The sequence below is a fragment of the Lissotriton vulgaris genome, chromosome 2_1, assembly GCF_964263255.1.
Source record: "Lissotriton vulgaris chromosome 2_1, aLisVul1.2, whole genome shotgun sequence".
Classification (NCBI taxonomy): domain Eukaryota; kingdom Metazoa; phylum Chordata; class Amphibia; order Caudata; family Salamandridae; genus Lissotriton; species Lissotriton vulgaris.
Genome location: NC_141687.1, coordinates 550212750 through 550227648, shown reverse-complemented (window position 1 = coordinate 550227648; position 14899 = coordinate 550212750). Strand labels below are relative to the sequence as shown.

Here is a 14899-nt window from a genome sequence, read left to right as displayed (position 1 = left end):
AACGGGCTCGGAACATGTACTAGGGTTCTGACGGGTGCTGGTGCTTACCGGTCATGGACTGAATCCGAAGCCGATCACTGCTCGCAGATGCAATGGCGAAGCAGAGTTCCGCTTGCTAGGGTGTTACCTAGGCTACAGGTCACGTGAATCATGGACACGGTAAAAAGACTAACTCGGTGGCTGGATAGCGTGGGGTCAAGTATTTTAATAAAATTACGCACTTAGTGTGAAAACTGCTAACGACAATTACGCACTTAGTGTGAAAACTGCTAAGGATTGCAAATATAGCTGAATGCCGTTTAAAGCAGTAACGTATGAGTGCACATTATTATTAAGGCTGGGCCATAAAGGGTGCCAGGAATTACGTGTGGGTGCCGTTTGGTGCAATAACGGAGCCATTTCAGGCAGATTGTTAATATCAGGTAGAGGGACAGCACACCTCACACTGTCCAGGGATTATAATAACGGAGCCAATTCGGGCAGATTGGTAATTGACAGTGAAAAGGACAAACCTCCTCCCACTGTCAAGGGAATGCACCGGCTCAGGAATGACTGTGGTGGCCCATAGATAATCACATCTCACGTTACACATCGGTTATTTGGTATGTGAACATGCAAAAGTGGGTACTATCTTCAAAATAACACTGTAACGGTATCATAGCTCAGACATCCATAGAGTTGACATAGTGCTCCAATTAATGGCGTACCTCGCACAAGCGGGTATAGGCCACTTTAGCTCATACTGTGACAGGAATGACCTCTACATGAATAATAATGTTTGAAGTGACAAGGTCGATTACGCAATAATTGCTTAATTATAGAATGACAAGAAAACAAACTTACTGCAACGTTGTGGTTATGGCGTACCTCGCACATGCGGGTAAAGGCCATGTACACTCTGTTGCTGATATTGATGCACTATTATAATACTGAGGTCTTAGCTGTGTGTGGATAGAGGCCATATGCGTTGGACCACCCTTTAAGGTAGATTAGTCAGTTAGGGGAGTGAAATCTCGGGCTCATTTTTTCATATGTGTGGATACAGGCCATAGGCAGTCGCAATGAACCAAGCATCAAGGTAGAGTGGCCAATTGGGAGAATGAACTATCATGTTCGTTAAGCCCAGATTCAATCGAGTTGAAGGTAAAAATCCACTTTAGTTCCCGGGTGTTTAGGATATTGGAGATATTCCCACCCCGTGGGCCCAATGCGGTTTTCTCGATAACTACCCATTTTAGGCTTTCTGGTGCATGGCCTGCTGATGAGAAGTGGTCGACTAGTGGTGCCCCCTGTGTCTTGCATCGGATTCTGCTCATATGCTGGAGTATCCTTGCTTTGGCTTTTTGTTGGGTCTGGCCAATATAGATCAATTGACAAGGGCACAAGATGGCGTAAATGATGTTTTCAGAGTTGCAATTGGTGTGTGACTTCATAACAATTTTGTGTCGCCCGTGTGAAAATTCCTTTGTTTGAATTGTGCTGGCACAGGCTTTACAGCAGCCACATCTGAAGTGGCCCAAAATGGGAGGAAGATTCCACAGAGTTGAGATAGTTGGATCCTCCGGTGTTTTTTGGAAAGAGCGTACCACGTGATCCTTGATACTTCTCGCTTTTTTGAACGCATGTAGTGGCAGGTCAATTTGTTGGATATCATCAGAGATGAGTGCCCAATGACGGTTTATTATCTTTTTTATTTTGTTGCTGGCCGTATTGAATGTGGTGACACAGACGATTTTTTGTTCAGATTGATCTTTGTCAGTCTTCGGGATCAAGAGTTCTTCTCGGGGATAAAACCAAGCTCTTTTCCGTGCGCGCTAAATCAATTGTTTGGGATAACCTCTGGAAAGGAGTCTCTGTTTGAGTTCTTCAGATTCGATGAAATAATGGTCTTTATTAGAGCAATTCCGGCGGATACGCAAGAATTGCCCAAAGGGCAGGTTGTCTCGGAGGGCACGTGGATGGTGACTCTCGTAGTGCAGAAGTGAATTTCTTTCGGCCGGTTTTCGGTACAGTGTGGTAAGTAGTTGACCTGAGTCCTCATAAATGGTGAGATCCAGGAAGTTGATCCGATGGTTGTCAGATTGGATCGTAAACTTTAGGAAATCGGATTGTTCGTTCAGCCAACCGAAGAACGCCGTTAGTTCTTGCAGATCACCATGCCATATCAGGAGGATGTCGTCGATGTACCGCATCCAGAGACTGAGATGGTCTCTGAATGGGTTAATCTGATTGAGTACGGTGTCTTGCTCAAAGGCTGCCATATATAGGATGGCCACATCGGGAGAAAAAGGAGCCCCCATAGCTACTCCTGATGTTTGAATATAAAATTTGTCCTTGAAAATGAAGAAATTTTGGGTCATAGCTATACGCAGAAGTGCAACAATAAATTCGGCGGGTACTTGAACAGGGGCAGGGCGCTTTTGTAGACAACGTGTAACCACCATCAGAGCTTCCTGCTGCGGAATGCATGTATACAACGATACAACGTCGCAGGTAGCTAGCAGTTGACGATCTGGATTAAATGTTAGGCCTTCCACAACATTTATGGTGTGCATGGTGTCACGCAAATAAGCTGGAGTAGCTTCTGCGATGGGTTTTAAGAAAAAATCAATGTATTGGCCCAGGGGTTCGAGGATAGAGCCACATCCGGAGACTATGGGGCGGCCAGGGGGATTAGTCATTGACTTATGAATCTTTGGTATCGTGTAAATGGTCGCTAAACGTGGGTGTGGTTTGTTAAGGAAATTAAACTCAAGTTCCGATAGAAATCCTTGTTCAAGACCCATTTGGGTTATTTCAAGGATGTCGCGAGCGATGGCCGGTGTAGGATCTGACCGTAGAAGTTGGTAGCTCGTAGCGTCATTCAATTGACGGAGAATTTCAGATTCATATGAGGTGACATCCTGTATCACGATTGCACCACCCTTGTCCGCTGGTTTGATGACAAGTTGATCATTTTGCGCCAGAGTTTGGAGGGCCAATTTCTCTTTTTTGCTGGTGTTGAATCTGGTATAACTACTTGTTCCTAGAAGTTGTAAAATGTCTCTTAGTACGACCGATTCAAAAGCCAGGATCTTGTGTGACATGGCGTTGTTGAAAGGGACAAATGTAGAAGGAGGTCTAAGTCCGGTAGTGGACGGTTGGTTACTTGGTTCACTGTTTCGAAAAAAATATTTTAACCTTATTTTACGAAAAAATTTGCACAGTTCCGTCCGGATGGTAAAGGGATCTGGATGGCTGGTAGGGACATATGATAATCCTTTTCCCAAGATCTGGATTTCATCATTGTTCAAAATGTGTTTTGAAATGTTCACCAACGGACTATCAGACCCAGGGGGTGCTCCTCCCAAGAGTCTCAACCGGGGGTAAGTTGCAGACGTTGTACCGGTCTGTGGGTTAGTAGTATGTGTTACCATCTGTAGGTTTTGTTGCGGGTGACACGTTCCCCGTGTTGTGGTTCGGGCTGAAAGTGTACCTGCTTCTGAGGTTGGCCACGTCCTCCATTCCAATTGCCGGTGTTGTGTTGAGATCCACGTTGTTGGCCGCGAGGCCAAGGATTGCCTCTGCCTCGGGGTGGGCGCCATGTCCATGAATCACGTGACCTGTAGCCTAGGTAACACCCTAGCAAGCGGAACTCTGCTTCGCCATTGCATCTGCGAGCAGTGATCGGCTTCGGATTCAGTCCATGACCGGTAAGCACCAGCACCCGTCAGAACCCTAGTACATGTTCCGAGCCCGTTTTCCCACCTCTAGATTTCTAATGCCCTTTAACCTCTTCTTCCTCTGACTCAGCCCTTCAAACCGACTCAATGCCACAGCGCGAGCGTTTGCTACCCCACGCCGAATGTTGACGAATTACGGCTGCCGGGTAAGTCCATCCCTTGCCTCTCCGCGCATGGCTCTAACTCGTCTGGATTTGTAATCAGTTTTTAATGCCAGACCTCGCTCTTCATTTATTTAGAGCTACTGCCCCTTTGACGCCCTTTCGGACCTTTGATTATCTATATACACGGCGCTTCCGAGTGAGATCTCGGTGAGTTTTTTATTATTATGTGGCTAGTCTCGTAACTAATACACTAAGCACTCTCAGAAGTATAAGAATTGTACATTTTAATTACAGATTCATTCTTAACACTCCACGAAACGGGTCCGGTGCACACCACTTTTGTGGTAAGTCTCAACTCTTCCTAGTTTGACCCAAGTTAACCACAGTATTTAATTTGATATGTGAGTTTTTTGCAAATCTTGACCTGTATAATCAGTCCGTACTTATTAGTAGGTGTTCTTAATTCACCAGTAGCCTTGAGGTGTCCGCGGATGGTCTGCCCCTGTGTGGTTTGACCTATTTTCAGACTGCTCCTTCTCTCCACCATGATATCGATTCAGGATCAATTAATAAAACATTAATTGGTTGCATAAGTAGCGCTTTTGGCGACACAACTTTTGCATTATCCCACTTGGCGGGAAACTCTCCGTTTACTCTCAGTCAATTCCATGAAATGGCAGGTGTGCCTTGCTATTTTTGAGTAAGTAAGGGTGAATGTCTGTCACTTTATGTTAACACATGTATATTTGTACATTAAATAGGTCACGTGTCCCTAACTCCCCAGTCCTGAGGAAGACCCCACGGCAAGATTAATACTCATATCTGCGAGCACGAGGGTCGAAACGTCGACAACATATTGTTCTCTGCTGTCAACTCCACACCCCATTGTTCTCATTTGCTGTACATTTGGAGTATGATTTTTGCAAAACAATACATATGAACCTATTGGTCCGGTTTTGTGTACATGAAGATGTAACTCTGTTGAACCTGTCTTATTCGTCGATTTTACTGTCACCTAAAACCCTTTTCCTTCACTCATTACCCACACATACCACACCCCCTTCCCTCTTTCCCAACTTTTGGGGCACTGTAAATAGTCACTGACTAATGAATGTGAAATAGTGAAGTATATGCAAGATATCAGCACATTGTGAATAAAACAATGTGTCTTTAAGATTTGTCTTTTTGATTGTTCACACATTTTTGGTTATTATTTCATGCTTACTGGGACCCCTTCCCATACTTCAGCCCCTATGTATGTGGCATTTCCATACACCACTCCCAGAGGTACTTCTCACAAAGGCCCCAACATGCCCTGGGCCACACGCAGCTATCCAATGGAGATCCCACCCATGGCACCCACTCGCCATGACCTACTATCCCTGCGCATCCTTTCCTGTAATGTTAATGGTCTCCTGGATAAGGTGAAGCATGCAGCTGTCTTAAAGTCCCCCACTCGCTCCAGAACCAACATGCTCATATTGCATATTGTTGGGGGATTATTGTCCAGACAGGGTTTCGACAGAGTATACCATGCAGGCCTTACATGGGGGTCCCGTGGAGAGGCGGTCCTCCTCTGCCGCTCCCTCCAGTTTGTTCCAAGCCAAAAATTCTGTGATCTCTAGGAGCTTTTCTGGCTTTTTTTGGGTGCAGCATGGGGTGCCCTCGCAATCTGGTCACAGCCTAAACGTCTCCAGCGGTCCTTGACTTCTCCCTCCACGACCTCTGAAATTTAGTATCCTCTCTACCCAAGGGGGTCACAGTGGTGGAAGTTGATTTTAATGAAGTCATGAACCCTGATTGGGATGCACCCGGCACTTCCTCCCCTCAACGGGTGGGATCCGCCAAGAAGCTCACAGCCTGGGCCTCCCGTTTAGGACTCTGTGATGTCTAGAGAAGGTGGCACACTCGCCCCTTCCAATACACACATTCATCCGCTGCCCATCATATACACTCAAGAATTGATATGCTGTTCATACCAGCCCCCCTGATTGCCGACATATTGCAAATGAATGTCCACACGATTGCCCGAGGTCTTCCGGACCATTCCCCGCTGTTGTTAGACATAGGACGTCCTGTTAACCCCCTTCGCCCCATCTGGTGCCTAAATGCCTGGTTTCTACAGGATAGGGACTGCAAAAAAGTGATCAAGGGGGAGTTGCACCAATACGTACTGCGAAACGAGGGATCGGTGGCCACTTTGAGCACACTTTGGGCAGCCAGAAAGGTGACGATTAGATGCGTCGCCAAAGGATATGTTAAAAAGAAGTATCAGGCTGGGGACAATCACCCTGCTTGTATGGAGGCCTGTGCAGTACTCCTGGAGCGGGCCGGTGGGTGACACATCTGGAGCTATTCTAGTCCAGCTTGACATTATTTGTGAAGAAATCTATGAGATTTCTCAAGAATCGGCCTAGCAAATCAGGTGCTCCTCCTCAGCACGGGTATACGGGTGATGAGACAAAAATCGAAAGGTCCTCTGCTGGCTAGCTGCCCGCCCACTCGCCAATAGGATTATCTCCAAAATAGTTGTCATGGATGGCAGTGCACACAAAGCGGCGGAGGTGATCGCCCGAACCTTTGCATCCTTCTATAAGCAGCTTTACTCTGTTGCCCAGACTCCAGCCGCAAACCTTAGCTCGAATTTCTTACGAGATGATCCACTTACCAGATTATCCAAGGTGGAATCCCAGTCTCTGGATCAGCCCCTTACACTGAATGAGATAGACCAAGCCATCTCGTCACTGGGCACAAACAAAACACTGAGCTCCGATGGGTACCCATTGGAATATTATCTGACCTTTAGGGAGCTTCTGACCCCAGACCTTCATGGCCTATATGCGGAAGTGTTAGAGAGAGGAGGCTTCACATGTGACATTGATGTAGCGACGATAGTGGTTATTCCCAAAACTTGACCCTCCCTCCACCAAATGCTTGGCGTGCAGCCAAATTTCATTAATCAACACAGAAGTTAAACTGTATGCCTCAATCCTAGCAAATCGGCTTAAGGGGGTAATCATAACCCTTAAATACCCCGATCAATGTACGTTCATACTCCGTAGGAGCGCAAGACACTGTCTGAGACGTCTGCAGGTAACTCTGGTCCATCAACACCTCCTTCCTCCATACTTGGCTCTCCTATTAATAGACTTTGAGAAGGCCTTTGATACGGTGGACTGGGGATACCTAGAGGTCGTACTGGTCTGTACAGGATTCAGTCCATACTTCAGAGGGCTTGTCAAGGTGCTATATTTTAGCCCCTCGACCAGGGTCATGACCAACGGTATTTTATCGGAGGAATTCCACATAGGCCATGGCACAAGGTGGATTGTCCCCTCTCCCTCTTTTTCTTTTTTTTCCCTAGCCATTGATCCCCCTGGCCCGCCTCATTAGATCAGACACCCAAATCCAGGGATTGTGTTGGAGCTCATCCCATGAATACAGTATAGTCTTGTTTGCGGATGATATGCTCATCTCCATGGCAGACCCTGCACGCTCTGGCGTCGGCTGTCTACAGATCCTTAAACTCTTTTGGGAAGTATCAGGTCTGAAAATCAAACCGGCAAAATCCATTCTGGTCCCGCTGCACCCTTCTTGGGGATGCATTGACTGGCAAACCAATATCCCAATACGTCGACTGAGTTTCTGGTACCTGGGGATATGGGTAGCTTTACACCCGGAGCTCACGTGGTCTCTGAAACTGACTCAGTCGCTTAAAAGCACCAAAGGAGAGTTCTACATTCTACAAAATATCCCTCTGTACCTCCCAAGACACTGGTTCCATACCTTAGACAGAATGTCAGCCTCGTTTCTTTGGGGCAATTCAAGGCAGCGCATGGTGTTGGCTCACTGCCAAATGGCCCCATATGATGGGGGTATGGGGATGGTAAACCCTCACTTGTATTACTACTAATAATCAATGAGTGAATGGCAGGAGGATGGGCAGACCCGTTTACCAGTCGGAGCTGGATGAGTTGGGCCTCCGACGGATCCAAGCAATGCTCTATGGCTCTCCAATCTCCTAGAGTATCCTCTCTGTCACTAGATCTGTCCTCCTGGCATGGTGATATGCTCTCCGCTACACCTGCTGGGACCATAGGCTGACACTGTAAAAACTCTTATGGCAGAGCAAGTGGGTGGGTGAGGTGACGTGGCTAGAAGGAATCCAGAAGTGGGATCTTATTGGTATCTCACACATCGGAGACTTCTGGCAGGGAGGGCATCTCTGCACATTTCAAGACCTCCAGCACGTATATTCACTTAGCACCACGCAATTCCACAAATACATTGAGCTCCGGCATGTGCTAGCGACAGATATACCCACGGGCATTAGGCTCCCTGAGTTCAGCGCACGTGAAGAGAAGATACTTATGGGAGAATTGGGTCAAGGAGGGGTCTCCCGGATTTACAAATCCCTCATCAACTCCCTCACCTTGCTATACCACTTAAGATCCAGATGGGAAGGTTGGCTGGGACCTATGGAGGATGACGATTGAAGGGACGCTGTCATGGCCCGAGTGATCACCATATCAGCCAGGTTGAGACGTATCCAACTGTTTTACCTTCATTGTGCATACCTCACCCCGTCAGATCACACCGTGCTGGCTGTCTGCCAGCCCTGAGTTGCCCCCACTGTGCAGGAGAACCCACAGACCTTTATCATGTGACTTGGTCCTGCGCCCCCATAGGAAAATATTGGGCGGCAGTGGTGAGGGAGCCTAACAGAATATTGAGGCAGGAGGTGCCCTATACACCCCAGGTTGTACTCCTGGGGATCCTGGAAGGTATAGGAGTTCTAGGGCTGATAGGTCATTTCTGGGTACAGCCCTGGTGGTGGCCAAAAGGGACATTGCCGCTAGATAGAAGAAGCCCATCCTCCCCACAATAGCCCAATGGAAGAGGGGTGTTGGCTGGTGTGCTACACTGAAACAACTGGTGTACCTGGCTCGGGAATGTACAAAGAAATACAAACGAGTGTGGGGCAAATGGCTTGGGCTGCTGGGCTAATGGGGAGGCGCGGCTAAGGAGGAGCAGTTGGAGGGGCAATTGAAGGGTGGTTTGTGTTATTCCTCCGTAACTTTGGTACAAATGCGGTTGTGTTTTGCAATGTCTGTGAAAAAACCCAATTAAATTTGAGTATTAAAAAAAACCACGCAATATTAGGGGGCTCAGCAACCCACCAAGTTGTGGCATATCTGACTTGACATCAGATCAAGGTGGCCTTTTTCCAAGAAACACACTTGACTCCTGCATTGAATACGCCTCTCGCCAAGGCATGGGGAGTTTACTGGTATTTCACCTCCTATTTGAATTACTCTAAAGGGATGGCTATATTAATCCACAGATCAACTAACGTCCACCACTTACAAATACTCTCAGACCCTGAGGAACAATACATCTTAGTCCAGGGGCTGTTTGGCTCCATACATATTACTCTGGTGAACTCATATGCACCAAATACAGATAGTCCAAAGTTTTTACACACTCTCTCACATTAGGTGCATCCCCTTATGCAGAGCATTCTTTTCCCAATTGCGCTCCCACATGATTACTGTGGCTTGGGCTGGGAAACAGCAATGGATGAGTTGCTGTAAGTTACAGAAGTCCTACAAAAAAAGGGGGGGGGTTCAGTGCTCCGAATTTTGAGCTTTAATACAGAGTAATCCAGGCCCAATTTGCTCATCATTGGATTTATAATGTCCGATGGGCAAATGCGGATTTGGAATGCGTCCTGATCGAGTCGGGCCCCATCCACTCTCAACTTTATTGGAGATCAACTCATCCAGACCGGGAGATATACACAGTGGTGTGCTCGAGGTAAGCACAGACATGGCTGGCAGAGCTCAGTGGAGACCGCCTTCTAGTTTGCAGCCAGTGCTGAGATTGCACATTACCTATATGCACATATCGAACAGAATTCCGCTCAGCTTCCAGTGCTGAGGTGCAAGCATATCTAACACAGTGTGAACCTATTCCAAAATCACAAATTGAATTAGCTGGAAGACCTTATAGCTCAGACGGCTTCCCCTACGCCAGATATACTAAGTTATCATCACCTTAGGCTCATTCTGAAGCGGCTACCTACAGCATTTCTGGACGCCCCAGATGACTGTGAGCAACTATTTTTCCTGCTAATGAACTCACCCCCAAAACATTTTGTGATTCACATGTACAGTATAGTGGCATGTGCTACTTCTAAACCAGAATAGAATGCCCATACACAGTGGTCCGCGGATCTAAGCATTGGCATTTCTCACAAATAACAGCCATTTTGTTGTGCGCAAACCAAAGAAATATCCCCAATGCACAATATAGACTCACTCATTACAAATACCTGCACAGTATGTAGTACACCTCCGTCAGCCTGATGAAGCAGGGGATGCTGTCAGATTCCACATGCAGGTGATGTGCTGCCCCTGATGCAGATGTATTTCCATTTAGCATGGTCTTCTCCAGTGGTTGCAACATTCTGAGCCCAAATGATGTACAAACATGCCATAATGATATACGGGTCCACCCCACTTCCCACAATGATTTTACTAGAGGGAGTTGTGTTGGATGCCCCTAATGCCTTTAGAAAATGTTGGCAATGGCATCCCTTTTGGGCCGCAGGCGGGTGGCTCTAACATGACAAAGGGGTCACCAAAGTTAAATGCTGGTTGAAGGATGAGATTATGTGAAGTGAAGTGGTGGGCCTGTATGTCGAGATGTTGCAGCTCTCCTCCAGGTCAAGAGACTTTTGGAGGCTCTTCTAGAATATGTAAGGGAACGGGATGCACAGAGATAATTGATTGAAAAATGGACATGTGAACACATGATCGAGAGATGAGCTCGAACCCCAACACAGCTCAACAGACAATCTGTGTGCACTTTTACGCAATATGAGGTGACAAGGTTTCAGGAGGCCGGGGAGTCGGCATGGGTGTTTAATGTATATTGTGAATCACTTATACTAATACCCAGATGGGCTACTGCATGATGTAATTTTGTTGGACTACTGTCTGTTATGGTTGTGCAAGTAAACTTTAATAAATAAATAAAACAAGAGGTACTGTTCAAGATTTTCTGGATCGAGTCTGACACCTGGGGAATATTCTATGGTGAGGAATCTACAGCTAGAGGTCTCTATTGGAAATATTTATCAGTGCTCATGTATTATAAAATGTAAAGGCAGGTTATCCTACATTCCCCATGTTGATAGATATTTACAATCAATAATTGTAGAATTTCTGGTTAAGTTTCCTGGGGGGAGGTGGTCTCTGGGGAGAATATCGCTTTCTCTCTCTGGTAGTCTTAACAAATTAAGCACAACACTGTGATGTTAGTATTACATCAACACCCCACAGACACAGTGAAAGTCTTTCATAGGTTATTTTGAGTAAATGTTTAGGAAGAAATGTAAAAGTTTTTATCAAAGATCCAAAAACATGTATACCAGAGCATAACACAATACAGTTGCTTTTTGCATTAGGCATGTTTCATGAAACATTTTGGAGTTAATTTACAAACCTTCTCTGGGTTGGTTCCATTCTTGTCAGAGTATCCTCCTCCTCCACTGCCATCACCTCCTCCACTTCCACCATCTCCTCCTCCATCTCCTGCACCAACAGATGAGCCCCCAAATCCACAGGTGGATCCACCAGCTGCTCCTCTAAGCTGGAAGGTAACCTCGCTTTGCCTTTTATCCCCAGACCCTGAGCCAGACCCTGAAACTGAGATTGATCCATGCTCCTTGTTTTCACTCTTCTTTCTCCTCTCCACACAAGGTACCACCCCCAGCTGAAGGAGGCATTCCACAATGTTCAGTGCCACATCACAGATCCGGGAGGTGATATCATGGTTCAGTACCAGGTATACAGCCTTCAGGACAACCTAGGAAGAAGAAACATATCATTAAAGTCAGCAGTTTCTCACTAGACACCTTTAAAAGCATATGTAGGTTGTCACCTTTGTCTAAACATTAGACCCATGGTATGTGCCATGTTACCTAAAGTTTCATGCAACTGGACAATTAAAGGCGAACTTAGGTTGCACACTTCCATGTGACACAATACACTTATTCATATCTTCTACAGAATGTATTTTATAGATTGAATTGGGCTATTAACCATGAACCTACATTCATGCTCTTTCACTTCAATATAATTATTTGAGCTTATATGTTTCTAAACAATTAATGCTTTAGTAAGATTGTGACTCTTTACAAATCAAAAGTTCTTATGTACCAATAATGGTACGGTGCAGAAGTAAAGATGGGTTTATAAACCATCTTTGTGTGGATTGTCTACCAGCCTGCATTAGTATATGAAGATAAGGTATACACATTAACCTTCCAAAACCGCCATTACAATTGGCACTTGAGCAGAAAAGGTATACAATGTCAAGGAGTAAATGGTTCCAGAACGGTGGCAGCATTTTATTTAATATAAACCAAAGCAATGTGTGTAACGAATCATATGCTAGACAGCCGCAGTCCAAGTTTCTCACACAGAGACTACTTCCAATACACTTCAGTTCTGTTTTGGAGGGATGTTCAGCAAGGAATAGGAGAGTCATTTGCAGACCATGCTCATTTGAATACTAACTCAACTGTTAAGGCTATTAACATGTGGCAGTACTGATGGTGGCAGAGCCTTGACATTTACTTTGATGAAAATCTTCTAAACTGGTCACTAAATAGTCACTGGACAGCAGTAAGTTTGCAGCTGGATGGCATTGCTATGTATTAAAAATCATCTTTACCGCTCAGTAAAATATATATTTAAAGATGACATTAAAACAGAAGTAAAATAAAACTGAGTTCTCCTTAATCACAATCAAGTCACAGTTTAGTCCGCCCATAATTACCGAAAGATCAAGCATGCCATTCTTGTGTACGAAGTTGTTGGTGCCATCGATATGTTCATTGTCCTCCAGGCTACTGTAATTGATGCAAGAGTCTGTCAAGCTTCGTGGAAGATTGGCACAGGCCAAAGGTTCGTGAGGCAACTCAGGGATGGGCACCTGGTTGCATAACTTTTTCATGTGTTCACTAAAAAAGTCGGCATAGCCAACATTAAAAGAGGCAAGCGTTGTGTTGAAAGTAGCCACAGTGATGGTGGAGATCTGAGATCGCACTGTAAAACAAAGAAAATATATCAATTTAGCTTTTGGTCTGAGGGCAATGAGTGTAAACTCATTGGCAATAGTCACCATATCTGGTAATTAGAAAGTCCATTGCTTTTTTACATACAATTTCTGTAGCTTTTAATAACAAAGTCTGGTGTAACATTAGATAAACACAGACAATGCTAATAAATCAAACTGTATTTGGCAACAAATGCCTTAAAAGTTGAATACATTACAATACAAGACAAAAAATAAAAATCATTATAGAATTATTAAATCTTCATAAAAAAGAAGCATACAAGTGAGCAGACAATAAAAGACACTTAAGTTGTTTTTTAAATTCGTAACAATATACAACTATCTGAGAAAGCAGTGCATAATAATTTATAAAAATACTATACACAGTGCTGCCAATCTGGTAGAATAATATTAAGGTTGTGAGTGCAATATAAACATTTGGGATGACCGATCATCCTTAAAAGATGTCGTCATCTAAGATTAATAAAATAGTAGGTACAGCTACATAGCCATCAGGTATGGTGCATGGTTAAATAATCAGTGGCTGCAAAGAAAAAACAGAAGACAGTACTCTAAAAAAGCTCTGCTTATCTTTTTTTGGCAGCGTACTCTACAGTCCTCATTGTGTGAAATACTATTGTGCCAGCACCATGCGTTTTATGCGTGTTGTCTCCGATTCCTTTAAACAAATTATTTAGTTTTGGGTATTACACATTGTGTGAAATATTGTTGTTAATAAAGTTTCCCCTTTGGGTGAACTTATAAGCTGACCACAATTCAGAACTCAACATGCATGCAAGCAAATAGTTTCAATACCACAAACTAGAAGCAGAAAATGATAAACATAATACAGTCATACAAAAAATGTTATTTTGGTAGATTAAAAACAATATATAGACATCATAAATATATATACACACAAAACTAATGGGACAATACACAAGGAAAATTATTCCAATTAAAAGAGGAAAATACACATGTTTTCTCATTCTTAACATTCAGCTGTGGTCTATTCTAACACATGTTACATAAATTGTATATTTAGTGCACATAGTTATCACTAAATCTCCCACAACCAATTCATGTCGCGGAACATCTCCATGGTCAAAAGGCAGATTTCTAAGGCTAACCAATTCACATTTGATAGTGTGTAGCCCACATCCGCCTAAACGCATCTAGGGACATACTAATTTCAAAAAGATTGCGAAGGTGATAGCTTGACCATAATCGAATTTGCCAAATTCGATAATGGTCAGCTGAATGTTAAGAATGAGTAATGTATGTAGCAGCTTAAGTGTGTATTCAGAAGCAGAATTGTTAAAAAAAATTCTTAATGCAGTCATGTGATGTATTTTTATATTGTATATTTTTATTTCAGATACCTTGTCTTTAATGGGATACTATTAGTTTTAATCCTGAGGAAGGTTTTTGGCCTGGAATCATTTACTGCCATAACCGAAACGCGTCGATGCATTATTAAGTGGAAATACACTGAGTAATTGAACAGAGAAACTCCTGTGATTGTGAATTTTAAACGTACAACCTGGAGTAGGATTCAACTATTTAGAAAACTTGTGTATTTTCCTTTTTTAATTGGAATAATTTTCCTTGTGTATTGTCCCATTAGTTTTGTGTGTATATATATTTTTTATGATGTCTATATATTGTTTTTAATCTACCAAAATAAAATGTACATTTTTTGTATGACTGTATTAGGTTTATCATTTTCTGCTTCTAGTTTGTGGTATTGAAACTATTTGCTTGCATGCACGTTGAATTCTAAATTGTGGTCAGCTTATAAGTTCACCCAAAGGGAAACTTTATTGACAGTCTGTCTTTCGGTACCCTACCCCTTTGGATTGTTTGGGTCCCTCTCTTTTGTTAGAGAAATATTGTTGTGCCAGCGGCATGCGTTTTATGTGTATTTGCTGCCTGCATGGAGTGTGA

The 14899-nt window shown here is 44.0% G+C and overlaps 1 protein-coding gene across 1 annotated transcript in view; it reads right to left on the bottom strand.

The window, feature by feature from the left end:
• Nucleotides 1-14899, bottom strand: part of UNC80 (unc-80 subunit of NALCN channel complex) — a 2521865-nt gene that overhangs the window by 2037134 nt on the left and 469832 nt on the right. The window contains exons 12-13 of the mRNA XM_086955549.1: nucleotides 12674-12942; nucleotides 11336-11698 (exon numbers count right to left, since the gene is read on the bottom strand). Coding sequence (XP_086811675.1) covers nucleotides 11336-11698; nucleotides 12674-12942 — 632 coding nt within the window. The remainder of the gene's footprint in view (nucleotides 1-11335; nucleotides 11699-12673; nucleotides 12943-14899) is intronic.